This window comes from Phalacrocorax aristotelis, chromosome 24 (assembly GCF_949628215.1).
Source record: "Phalacrocorax aristotelis chromosome 24, bGulAri2.1, whole genome shotgun sequence".
NCBI lineage: Eukaryota > Metazoa > Chordata > Aves > Suliformes > Phalacrocoracidae > Phalacrocorax > Phalacrocorax aristotelis.
Window position 1 is genome coordinate 6,426,030 of NC_134299.1, and position 14,063 is coordinate 6,440,092.

General features: G+C 44.2%; 1 protein-coding gene across 1 annotated transcript in view; it reads right to left on the reverse strand.

Annotated features, from left to right (window-relative positions):
- ANTXR1 (ANTXR cell adhesion molecule 1) overlaps window positions 1-14,063 on the reverse strand; it is a 107,272-nt gene that overhangs the window by 48,459 nt on the left and 44,750 nt on the right. Inside the window, exon 13 of the mRNA XM_075117554.1 lies at window positions 149-244. Within this exon, the coding sequence (XP_074973655.1) occupies window positions 149-244 (96 nt within the window). The remainder of the gene's footprint in view (window positions 1-148; window positions 245-14,063) is intronic.

Sequence of the window (14,063 nt, forward strand, 5' to 3'; positions counted from 1 at the left end):
AGCAGTGCCAGCAATGGAAGAAGCACCATCTTGTTCAATGACCAGTCCTGTGCTCTTTCTTACTGGAAAGCTTTGCCTCCTCCCACTCATTTCTCACATTCAGGCAACACTGTATTGCTGTTTTGTGCTAACAATTTCTGTCACTTACCACCGTGCAACAAAGAGGCCAGAACCACCAGAGAAGAACCAACGCCAGCAGGAGGAAGAGGATCAACAACGCAATAGCCAGGATGGTCCCATCTGACTGGAAGAGAAACGCAGAGAGCATGTGAGCACCACTAACACAAAACTTCCTTCTCCACAGTACCTCGCCTGTGCATCCTGCTTCCAGGCAAGTACACATCCCAGAGGCCGTTGCCATGCTCCAATTATTTTTCAGACAAAATGCGGTCTTCCTCTCTCCTCATACATCCGAATGTGGCACCCGCCCCACCACCACAACGCAAAGAGGCTGAGACCTCTAGTTCCCTTCCCACAGTGTTACAGGTTTTGTCTCAATTTTCTGAACCTCACAATTAGATAAAACACTTATTTCACTTCAGATCAAATTTAATGTAATATTCCTCAGAGTGTTAAGACTGAAATATTTAAAAAAGAGCTCACAACACAATGTTTCATTGCAGTTTAAGCATTCTCTTTTCTTTGCAACTATTCTCCCCTCTTGCAGTATGAACGTGAAAGCAATGTCAGAATTAAAGTTTACTCCAAATAGAAAACTTGAAGCAAGATCTCTAGGGGCCCATGACTCAGGTCACCCTGCTCTTCTTTGCAGTGCTGAGTCAGGGTAGTTCTACCATGAGCTTTTCAAGGAGATTTGAACATACACACCATTGCAACAATATACAGGGTTTTTCCACATCAGAAGCCATTAACTCTAGACAATCCTTCTCCTCTTTAGCTGGGATAATTCGCCTATCTAAAAAGGCACTTGCAATTCTCCGATATTGATTAACAATGCAAACTGCTGCACAAGCCAGCTCAATATAGCAATCCAAACCATATATGCATTATTTCTTGTTGCATAGCTTTAACCCAAACCAGATGTTCTTGGCTTCCTGAGGCATGCCAACTTCCCTACACCACTGCTCCCCAGTATCATCCTATTCCGAAATAAGCAAGCAGGCAGTCCTGGCTTAAGCCTGTTTGAGATATTCTTGACGTAAGAGCCAGACACTAAAAACACTGCACCCAAGTGTTAAGATCACAGTGCCAGACACATTCAAGAGCAGACTGACCTGTAGAACGGGAAAATTGGGTCCCCGCTTAAGTCACTGTAATTCAATGGCCAGATGACCTCCCATCGTACCATAATGGGAAGAGTAAAGTTAAAAACAATCAGGTGAAGAGCATTTTTCAAACTCTCTTCTGGTGTAGAAGGAATTTCTGGAGAACTTGGATCAGCACAACCTGATCTTTGACTCTTGGAAACAAAAGAGAGGGAGTCCATACAAGAGAAGAATTAACCCAAGACATCTCTGGAAATGGAACTTGGACACCAACACAAAATAAGAGCTCATTTGAGAAGATGGAGCTGTACATTTGGTGCTGTTCCTCTCGACAGACAGCATCAGGTCACATCCATCATCTGGAAAATGGAACCTGCTGATATTCAACACTTTAGAAAATGTGATCCTAACTCTTTGCTGCCATGAAATTGTCTGACCCTTTTGCCCCTATATTGAAACAAGTATTTTGTCATTATGAATAATGTAAACACAGTTTGCAAAAATATGAAACTAATTAAAGTGGCCTTTTAACTCTTTTATTCTGGGGATTTTTTTTTAAAAAGGAATTTATTTATTTTTTTTTCCCCAAGACAATCCGTAAAGACCAATTTACATTACCCTACCACATCTGTTTCTCTGCAAGGCAGTTGATGTGGCCAGCTGGTATTCTGTGTATCACAGCAGCAAAACAGTCCGGAGGACTTAAAGGGTTTTGGTCTGCCAAATTTTACATTTCTCACTGAGGTAGCACCTCTTGCTAAAGCCAGTGTTGCCTGGCAAGTGTGCGGGAATAAGCCCCCTTCTGACATCCAAAACATAATACCCCCTCCCCCCACCCCCAACAAATACATTCTGGTTGGATGAATTCCTGTTCTTATGTTTGAACAAACATTGAAATATTCCAGACAAATATGAACTGAATTTTCTGGGCTCAGCCACAGCTACAAAGTGTCCAACTGAGACCCTTAATCCGGAATTGCAAATCCTATCTTCATCTGCTCTGACTGCGTTCTCACTGCTGTAAACTAGGCTTTGAGGAAGCCCTAGCAAGTCAGAGCAGCACAAAGCATACACACACAATGAGTCCTACTACAATCATCTGTAGTGGCCTGAATTCTGCTTTTGGTTTGCTTTAGCTTTATTTCGTCAGTTTCTGCTAGAATTTAGCCATCATTCTGTGTACTATCTAGAACTATGCTTAGATAGAAACTGCCACTTATCCAAGCTAAATAATAAAAAAGAAGGAAAATATGCCTGCTAAAACAGTTTGCAAAAGTTCCACTGACATTTTGAAATCTTTCTCCCAGTCTTATAGTTGGTTAAAAAGGGCTGAAGCATTTGAAATGTCTGTTTTTATTCCACTATCTTTTTTAATCAAAATTTGGAAGACCAATACAAACGCTCATGGAAATGCTGAACCATGGAATAATTCGATGAGCTGTGTTTAACACTTACTGAACAAAGGCTGTCAATTCAGACCACGAAAACAACTTTCATTTTAAAGACAAAAAAGAGAATTTTAACACTGAACTAGTGAGTCTTCCATTAAAAGTATCTATGGAGACAAAGAGTGGCTAGCTCCAAAATACACATGGTTACCTGAAATCAGTACTGCTTTCCTACAGGGATTCGTTTTGACTACTTACACCCAGATAAAACTGTGGCGCTTGTACTCGCAGTGAGATCAACAGCCTAGAGCTCCTTTACACCTGAATGGCTGAGAAAAGCCGGACACGTACAGTATGGGTCAGGATGCCAAGAGCAGAACATTGGCAACTTGCTTCTTGACAACTCTTGAAGACCTAGACATGCCTGAAGCCACTGTTTTGAAGTGCCTTGCTATAGTATCAAGAACCAGTAATACGAAAAAGAGCAGGCTTTTTAAATGACCTATCAACCTACTACACATTTGACATGTCAACAGCCAACTGTGTAGACTTCGGAACAAATAAGCTGGTAGAGAAAGCAAGGCAGCTGTGCCTTGAAGCCTCCTTTTCCCTGCCAGAGTCCAACAAGGCCAAGAAAACGCTGCAAGTATCACTGGCAGTTGAAGTACAATGGAAAACAATCTCTGGAAGATATTTTAAAATATAAAGATACCAATAAATCTGAAGCAGGACACATTAGAGGCATTTCCTCACACACAGGTGGGGATGTGCGCACATGTACATGCTTTCACTCAGCAGTTACTGTGGAACTGTTATGGACTGTGAAAAGACTGGGGGAATCCTTTTAGCTCAGGACAGAAGCCTGGCCCACCTCTCAGATGGTAGGTACTCCTGGAGAGAAGAGGTGAGGGATGGCAAAGTACCATCCAGTAAACGGCATGGGCTATTTCCTTAACCCTACCCACAAACATTCAGGTGTGTGCTGTCCTATAAAGGAACACGCTCCTTTAAGGCATGCACGCAATCCCTGGGAAGATCCTATCTAAGAAAGAGGTTAGTACAAACCAGGTGCATGCACATTCCTTTACCAGTCAGGGAACAGGGATGACCGCTCCAGCGATGGTCATGCCACAGAGGAAATGGCTCATCTTCCAGCATTCTTTTGCTGTTGCCTACCAAATTTACTGCCTAAGACCAAGGTCCTAAAATTTTGCCCCAGGAAGCATGTATGCAGGCATGCAGACAGACACAGCTAAGACAGAAGCTGTGATTTAAAGCCCCCTATTTCATCTTAGACATCCTCGATGCTTTTAACACAGAAACAAACATAAATTGGTTCATAAACATAAATCAGTTCATTGATATTTCAGTGGAACTATGGCTTATTTCTGAGGGTTTTCCAAAAATGCTACTATGCACCAGATGGGCATTTTTTGTTGTGCTTGGTTTGTTTTTCCAATATGGTTTCGTTTGTTTTTTCCAATTTTCTTATTTTTGTTTAAGATTTTATTTCCTAGTTTCTTGCTTTATTGCTCTGGCGTTTGCAGCATACCTTAGCCATTCCAGAAAGGTAACCTGGAATAACAACCCCAAAGCGCATGGACCCTCAAAAGCTTTGACTACTGACATTACGGAGTGATGAATGAAGTCCTAGGTGCATCTAATAAATGCGCTCATGTACTGTGGCTGACAAATTAATGTACTGTTGATTTATAGGGCGAGGGAGGTGGGTAGCAGGCATACTTGTTACCACAGCAGTAAATGGATTTAACTTCAAGCATGTGTTTAAGTGTGCTGACTTCATGCTGTGCCTAAGAGGGATGGACTTCTGTTAAATACATGCATCAAGGGCTTGGCTTAGGAGGCCTTGAAGGCTGGGTTCAGTAAAAGTATTTAGTCCTAACTCCTACAGATTTCACCAGAAAGCAGGAAGTCTAAATACTCTGTTTAATCTGGTTCCGCACCCTCTACTCCAGCAAACAAAAGTGAAGTGCCCATCAGCTAGCTGCTCTCAGAACTGCAGGCAGTCTGGCAGTCCCTGTGCTGTGCAGAAGGGCTTGTGGGGAGCCTTTCCAGCTGCTACATGCAGCAGAGGGCCTCAGGTTGTTGTGCAGTGTCAGCTCCAGCACAGGCGGGAAAGCTGCTGTCGTTACTGCTTCAGGGCTAGGAGTGCAGAAACCTCTGCACTGCTACCAAAAATTGGGAACAGCAGAGTGAAGACAGTCATATAACCAAGTCTGACTTTGGGGTGACTCTACTGTAATAACAACTTAAATTACACTTAGCACTGCTAAACCTTAGGTGCTTTGCAAAGCGGAGAAATATGGTTAACGTCATTCCAGAGACAGGGAAGATGTGAATGTCTCCTGTGTCCCAGTCCTTTTTTACGTTTTCCAAGCAGGAAGAGCAATAATGTGCTGAAAGCCTTCAGAGGTGTTAGTAGGAAAGAGAGTGAAGTGCTTTTATGAAGCTTTATGAAAACTTTGACTACAGTTTTGAATAAGCATCCAAAATCTGACAGAGGTTTTCTCCCTGGAGAGAGAGGAGAGTTTTAATGTCCTTTAGTCAATAGGGGAGGAGAAGACAGAGGATGACCCTGCCTTTTCACACCAGAGAGACTCAGGCAGCTTTTAGTGTGAAGGGAATGCTCTCCATTTCTGCCTGACTCTCTGGGGGACTCTCCCATCACAGCAACAAAATGAATGATAGACATCAGTTTCTATCACACACAGGAATCTTTTTTTAATATAACGGAAACAATCTGGCCTAATTTCTAAAAGGAAATGAAAACTCACTGAACGCACTGTTCTGCAATGCTAGCCTCTTTGATCGGCGTCTACATGAAGCTGCTTGAGTGGGAGCCAAGCTCAGCAGGGGATTGAGCAAGAAACACCTGTTCTAGGTCACCCAGCATAGGTATTCTCAGCTCCTTTCTTCCAAGTTTACTGTGCTGTGAAATGAGATGTCCCTCTGGCAACAATCCTTTCCCCTCTGCTCCATCCAGAGCTGAAAGGGGATGAGAATCCGCATACAAGAGGCTTTTCCAGCATCCTACGCTATTTGCTTTACAGCCCAGTATAAACACTGGTGAAGCCTCACTTCACCACAAGCTGTATAAACCCAGAGCAAGAGGCAGCCCATGTCCTGAAGAGTTCACACTCCAAACAGAGCAGGCAAACACATGGTGGGAAGGAGGAGTAATCATTACTCCCTCTGTTACAGCGAAGGAGCTTTGGTCAGGGAAAACAATTCTCTAATCCCTGATTGCTGTGTTTACGCTTATGAAAACAAGCCGAACTTTTTCTTCAGAAGAAATACTTAAGGTTCCAGCTAAATAGAAGTGTTATCAAGACTTCTGAAAGGCAGATATGGCAGAACTACTGGTAGAATTCAAGTTTGTCCAGTCCTGGGCTAGTGCCTCACCTGGAAGGCATTGCATCTGGGATCCTGCGTCAAACACAACAGAGTCTGGTGGTACAGTTTATGGAAAAAACACAACATGACCAAACCCTGCAGATGGATGAGCTTTCCCTCTTTAATTGTATGAGGTCTCTATCAGTACTGGGATTCGTTATTCTTCAGAAGGCTTTCTAGCTCCATGGGACATCCCACCTGCTTTGGTAAAACTCTCCAAATTCTGTTACTGTTTCTGACACAAAGCTCCCGACCCCTGAATTTCACTGCCAAGAGACCAACACTGAAGCAAAAGCTAAAAATAGTGGCAAGACTTCATGCCACTGAACATCTGCTCAGGTCACTACTAGTCATGCCATTACCTGTTAATCGTCAAAATTCAGGTGTCACAACTTTAACAGCCTCATTGCAGGAAGCAGCAGAGATCAAAGGGAGCAGGGCCTCTTTAGCTGCAAGCTTTCAGCACTGTAACTACAGATGAGCATCTTAATACTCACACCCTACAGCTACAGGCAGAGGTCAGAGCACCTGGTCAGGCCTCAGATTTTTGTCTTGGAGGTGAGTGCACAAGCCTTGGCTTTGTGGCTGGGACAGCACAGGCCTGAAGTCAGCTAGCGCAAAGGCAGAGGTCCCTTGAGTGCTCTTTTTGGGTTCAATCTGCACATACGCTTGTACTGAAATAATGCCAGCAGCTTGAGTGCTCCCTCTCATGACAGTACGCGTCTGGTTGTAGATGTTTCTGTTTTGACTGAGAAAGTACTGAGGAGCTCCTATTCTGAAAAAGCTACCTCTTGTTTAGCTACAAGTGTTGTGGGACAAGACCTCCAAGGTGAAACCCAAGCAGTTATTTTGGTTTCCATTTGTGCCTGAAGGCAGCTCTTTAGAAGAAGTATGTTAAATCCATTTCAGGAGGTGAATAGCAACTGGAATAATAGCAGACAAAATTCTGTGGAATTAGACTTTGTCAAAACAGCAACCATTTATGGCTTGATTTGGGTTTACTTCTTTGAGAGGCAGGAAGGGAAGGAAAACAGCATGCTACAGCTCTGGAATGTCTTGCCTCTGTGCACGTCTATGAGATTCGTAGCTTTTAAGCAGCCCTTAAAAAAAAAATCTCAGCATCACCTTCCTTGAGCTAACACTCATGTACCCCCCCCACAAACTGAACAGGAGAAGCTCCTCACAGGCCATGGCAGGTGGCTTGCCGTGAGGCTGACAAGGTTAAGAGTGTGCCAGCATGACCTGAACCCACACAACCAGAGGCGTTTGAGAAAAGTTTCCTTCTGAAACTCAGTTTAAATTGAAATCACATTTTTAACAGAAAAACATTTCCATAAAATAAAACATTTTGTTTCAAACACCCTGTTTCAAAGTGCTCTGTTTCAACTTCAATGTTAAATGGGATTTCACTACTAGAGGCGTACGCGCGTGCAGAGATTACAGCACGTTTTGTAGTTAATTTCACCACTGTCACAGGGGAAAAACAGTCAGCATATCCACAAACTATTTTGATGTTTCCAAATTCAAACTCTGCAAAATTTCCATTCTGTGATTCCCCTGCACCCCCAATCTATTGGTCTCTTTTGTGAACCCCTACTTTCCAAACCATAGGAACATGTGGTTTGTAACGTCCCTACCACACTTAAGGGTGTTATAAAACAGCCCATGCAGCAATATTCAAGTGAAATAATCTCTGCGCATTTAACTCTTAGAGCGACCTGGGTTAGCAAAAACATTCACTGCCTATTATATTTGAAGCATAAAGCATTTAAGAGCGATTTCTTTTAGGAATAAACCTGAAATCGTATGCCCTGCAGTTCCCACAGAGCAATACCTCAACTAATAATATACAGGTCAAGGCCCTACGGAAGTGCTCATTAAATTTACTCTGCAGTTTCATAAAGCCTCTGTTGATACAAAGGTGAATGCACTTTAATTGCCTGCAGACTTAGGAACACCGATAACTAGCAGAGCCTTAATTGTGCAGCCCAGAACAAAGTCACAATTGAAAAAACCCCTACTTTAGCACTGAATTACATGCCTTTTGAATAAAAAAAAAAACCTTCAGTGAAAGGCATCATTAGTTTTTACTACAAGCCTGCAGTGCTTTCTTGATTTTCTAACTTTCTTTCTCCATATTTAAAGATCAAATCCAGCCACTATTGTTTAACTCAAAGGTGCAAATTCCTTCAGCCTTTCAAACAGCCACAGGAAGAAAACCAGGATACCTAGAGGCAGTAAACCTGTGCCAGTACCCACCTCCTTTTGTCAAATGCAAAACCTGTCGAGGTTAAGAGACCAAGTTCCCCTTTTTAAGCTGACTTCAATGGCTCCTGCACCCTTGCAACTGGAAATGCAAGACCAGAGGGACTATTTCTTTCCAGAACGGTAGGCCAGTTCCCCACCTGTCAACCTCCACAATCATCCCAAGCCATTTATTAATAGTTGCCACCAAGGTAACCGATTTGTAGAAGATAACCAGTTCTCTGATCTGCCTATGCAAGACCTTCTCTTTCCCCAAGTTGCTGTCAAGGTGCAGTAAGCCACTGCATCCATTCACTTCCACACGTATAGCTTCAGGAATCCCCTTTTCCACAGCCAAGGACTGGCCTTGGCCCAACTGCTCACCAGCAGCTCTCCCCTGGTTTCCAAAATCTGAAATCCTTTCCAGGACTGTGGAAGGGCTAACTGCCCGGAAGTGTGCTTAACCACCTTGAGATCCTCCTATCCCAGAGAGGTTTTGGAGCACCAGCGTCTCAGGTAAGAAGGGGCTGGTATCTACTGGCACTGGATCGGACCCTAGCTTACAAGAGCGAGACCGGTTTAGGCACTACGTATGCCTCCCGAAGGCAGTTGCTTCCCCAAACTGCCCGGACCCACCATGTCCCTTCTCAGCTGCAGGGTGCTCCTTTGCACAAGCACAATTCCCCTAGCCCTCCTCCTGAAGGAACAGGGTGTGACGTGGGAAGACAGACATTGTGAACTGGATACACAAGGCGAACAAAAAGAGCTTCAGTCAATGCCAGTCTAAGGCAAATCTAGCATCCTGCCACAGAACACTCTCCCAGCCCACGTGTGGGTACCTCCATTGTCTCACCCTCTTGCAGAGAAGCCTCATGTGTTTCTCACTAGGCGATACAGGGAGTATAGGAATATCACCTAGTCATATTCCCTGCTCTTACAATGGAGAGCTGCCCCAGAAGACTCATTTTACCCTGTCACTGCAGCCCTGCAGTTTTCACCTCCCTTCCAGTTTTGACTCTCAGGGTTACTAGTGCAAGAGGTCATTAGCGGTTTTTCCTCTTCTGGGAGCATTTTAGAAAATGAACAAAGACTCATTTCAGTTCCCATCCTGGCTTCTCTCCGAGATGCTCTCTTTTTGCACTGAAGAACTTGGCAGCAGCCTTCCAGTCAGCAGAGTAGGACTGACTTCCTGCCTCTAATGCTGCTTTGTAAATGATTTCTTCTATTGTACGTACCCTTTCCTAACAATGCTTGGTGTGCGACCTGCTCTGTGCACATCTGCAGGCGTACGCATTCACAAAGCAGCATTCACATTCACATACGCATTCACAAAGCTTCTCCCTCTTTCAGTTCTTCAATCTCCTGACACGCAAACAAGAGTGAATCCCATTTCAAGAGCTTCCCAACTCCACCAGCCATTACTTGTTAACTCTTTTTCGAGCAGCGGGAAAACCACTGCAGCACACGCTCGCCGGGCATTAAGAGGGGCAAATGAAAGCAATGCACATGGTGTTCATACCACCAAAGCCTGGCGTGGGGCACCTTCGCAGATGCTGAGACTAATAGTGGAGGAAGAAAAAATAGCTTGGTTTTTTTTTGAAGTCTTAGCACTAGTGGAAGCTGAGGATGCTCAGCTCCTGTTGCATTGGGGTCCTATGCCTTATGCTATTGCTGCCGCATGTTTATCAGAGATTAAACTATAGTTCTTGGTGCCTTCAACTATCAAAAGTCCACTGATGTCAGCAATAGAATGAAACTAATTTTTAAGTTCTCATTATTAATTACCTGCCACCCAATGAAGATATCCCTGTCTGTCAGATAAAAGGTACAACATGTGCAACCACAGGGTAACACCTGTAGCAACGTAAGTCATCAACTTCCATGCTGGGACTAGAGTTTACATTAATCCTTATTTTCTGCCTTAACGTAAATGCAGGCATGTTTAAAAAATCCCAGTATTAAAAGCTAAGAGAGAAGAAACTGTAACATGGCAACAAGAATTCAGTCTTTCATGGTATGTCAAAATATACAGTTTGTGTACTGTAAAGTCACACCTAAATGTGCCCAATTCTTTCTGAAGCCCTTATTGTAATCGCTGACAGCTTTATTCAGTTACAGGGTACTTCTGGCCTCTGCTAGCACCCTGCACAGAGACCTCTGCAAGGGACGACAAAGGCACCTCATTTACCTGCAAAGCAGACAGCCCAGCCCACCCTGGGAGATGATGCCTCTGAGGCAGGGACAGCTGAGAGCGCCTGGCTGTCAGCGAGAGCACTGTGCCATTTGAAGTAAATAGCCTTGCTGCAAGGAGTTAGACAGTAGTAATTTGGGGGCAGGATCTGCTTTGTCTTCTGTGGTTACACAGCACCTGGAGCAAGTCAGATCTGTAACTGTGACTGCAGTACAAAGGTCAAGTAAAAATATCAGCAGAAGGAAGGGGGGGGGGGGGTGTTTGCCCCCCAGAAGGGGCCTCTGTCTAGTTTGAGTCAAGCAACAGAGAGAGATAGTGGCAAGTTCTGACAACTAAGCATTATTTATAATGAAAATAGCTCCTTGACACTCAACTGGAGGACCCAGTTGCTAAACAGATACCCAGGATACATCCACAAGCTTTCTGAAGAATGCTTTGAAGGGTAGTCTCCTCCAGAAACCTCAGTCTGAGTAGTCACAACTGATTCCAAGGGTTGGAGAGAGGAAGGGTTTTAAATATACATTGGATTCTATAGAGAGGAGATTACCTCGTCCAGAAGAACACAGAGGAACAGGCCCAACTTCTTTCTGGGCCACCGTGATGCCACAGCCTTAAGGACATTTCTTAGATGCAATGCCTTGCCCTGGCCTTTGCAGGCTTCAGTATTCAGGGCTGCCACTTTGCACCTTCTGCCAGCTGCAGAAGCCACCGGGATGTCCCTGCATGGGTTTGCTCTCCTTTGCTTAGGTAATGCAGTAACAACGCAGCCTCATCGCGCTCTGTATGGAAGGTGGGATTCCTTCCCCCACAGGGAACTTTCAAATGAAAGAAAACCAGGTACAGATATTGAAAAACCAACTTCAGAGAAATAAATTAGTAACTCTCCAAGACAAGCAAGCCAAGAGACAAATTCATCAATTACTCCCAGCCATCTGAGCTTTGTCATATGGAGATGCTGGCATCTTATCCCCCAGCTAAGCATATAAACAGCACGCTGTCTCCAAACCTTAAGAACACTCTCATTCCAGCCATTCCCCTGTTCTGTTGGGGTAGCTGCCAGTGGTCACATAGCCTGGGCCAAATAACACCCTAAATTACACTCAAGGACAGCCCTGTCTTAGTTTAACTGGGTAATACGTAAGTTAGTGGGGAGTAGGATTAAACTTCTGTCTGCAGCCCCTGATTTACACAGTGTTATCCTCTTGCTTCTGAAATAAACCCAGCCACTATTAGCAGCTTTACCAGAAGCCAGCCAGTAATCCTCAGTCTGGGGTGTGCAGTCAGCAAAACCTTTGAATGAAGAATAGTACTGGCCATCCACAGAGAGGGCACAAGCAAGCTTCACGCGTTATCATTCTGCCCTAAGCTGGAGGGTTTCATCTGCATTCCGTAATTTCATAAAACAAACACTTTGCCCAACCACAACAGCTCCTGTGCCTGGCCCATTTTTGACAGATAAATGGAAATCACTGCGTTCCTCCAACAAGCAAAAACCCTCTTTGTCCACAGAGCTCCTTACTGACATACGGGTCACGGCCTCCTGACCCTGGCTCCCTGGGCTTCTGCAGGCACCCTGCGAGGGTGAGCAGGACACAGCCCTCCCAGTTTCTTCCCCCACTGAAGTACATGCCTCTTCTTGCCCTGCACCGCTTGGGAACCTGTGAGAATGTACACTGCAGCCCCTAACCACCTGTGGGGATGTGATTAACGGGGGGAGGCTTGCTTTATAATCTCAAAGCAGTGGGTGCAGTACGCTGGTGTCTTTCCAGCATGCCTTTAGTTTCCACGCCTGACAGACAGATATATGCTCTGATAGTTCATCATCTTGAGGGCACCTGGCAGTGTCCAGCCAGGTTTCCCATTAGACTTTAAAGCCTCCAAAACCAGCAGAAAAGCCAAGATGGCAACAAACCACAACAAAAGCACTATTCCCCAGGAACTAACATGAGGGTGGGAGAAGGAGTAGCACAAACCAAAACAAAACAAAAAAAATCTTCTCTACGAACCTGGTTCTATCTTTTCTCTTTTGTTTTTTCACTTTTCTTTGAGGTAAAGGCCGCAGTCTGAAACCTGAGCAGCCCCCTGCAATTCCACAGTCAATGCTTTTTACCATCTCTGGAAAATGACAACTCTACCTCTAACTAAAGGCCACCCCTGCATGAGATCGGGGAGTCAGGCTTTGCCCTGACTGATACTTTACGCATCAGACAGACCTTGCATTTGGAGTTTCATATGCTGTCTAACGTGCCCGGGCAAACTCTGGCCTGATACTTATCACAAGGGATTTAAAAGGGCCTCCCATGTATAATCAACTCTCTTGCCTCTAAAAATTCATATTGAAAATCCCGAGGAAGAAAAACAAAACAATATCCCCGAAGACCTCCTGTGGACTCTTTCATACCTCAGGCTTGAAAATAACTGGGCCAACTGAGAAGAATTTTGATTCTTTTTAAATGGAGATTTTGCTCCCCCTGATCCAGCTGAGATCACTTTTATGTAACTTCAAGTCTTCCCAAAATGTACCTTAAAATGTAAATCCTGAAATATCCTCTGCAACAAAAGCACCTTTTCAAGTTACTCCTACACCTTCTTCTGTTTTCTTTTGTTAAATGAAAAATCAATTACGTTTTAACAGAGAGAATTGCAGTGAAGTACTGGGAAAGCCTGGAGACTCACTTTAGAAAACAGAATTTAAGTACTTCTGGCAATTTTATTTTGGGAACCTAAACCAGCACTTCCTTGTGTCTGAAAAGGAGGTATGAAAGCGTATACAGTCATGCCTCTGATATTGGAAAGCATGAGCGATTAAGCAAAAGGCAAAATACAACACAATCCATGCAGTTTAATTTCAGACACCCCTTGCACTATTTTTGGGGCGCTGAAAACCTTGAAGCCTGCCACATTTCGGAAAGAAGAAATTTAGGGGAAAGGAGAAGACCCTCAAAGCACAATGGATACCTGCAGTCCAGGCAAGTGGGTTCCAAAGTGCCCAGATCTGATAACACAGGTAGAGGCTCTAAGGCTGTTTTAGCTGTATGTATGACTCCTTTAAACCAAAAAACCCCAAACCCCAACCAGTGGGCAAACAGGGACGTCTGATTTGGTGCTGACAGATTTGACAAGTTGTATCACAATTTAATGCTGGGAAGTGAGATGTATTTTAAGTGTCTCTTGGACTAAGAGGAAGATTAAGTCCAACATATACAAATATCTTCATTCCCAACCTCCCCACATTTTCTCTCCCTTGAAACGCTGTTGTAGATTTTACACCTCAAGGAGAAAAAGTGCAACTAATTACTTTAGTCAGGCAATATGGGCTCAAGCCAAAGCTCTGTCTGTTCCCAGAGGGGGTCAGTTTATACTAAAGAGGTGTGGGCACTATTGCATTCAGAGACACAAAACAGTGACATTTCCAAAAGGGGACAAGTGCGCAGAACACTTTCTGCCAGGCGTTCAGTGGCAGAAATTGAAGACAGCATAATCTGCAAAAAGCACTTTTTAACTGGCAGCCTCACAAAGATGACGGCACTGGGCAAGGCAAAAAAAACCCAGTATCCCATTTTCAGCAGCCAGCACTCAGTGTTAGAAAACACAACGTGA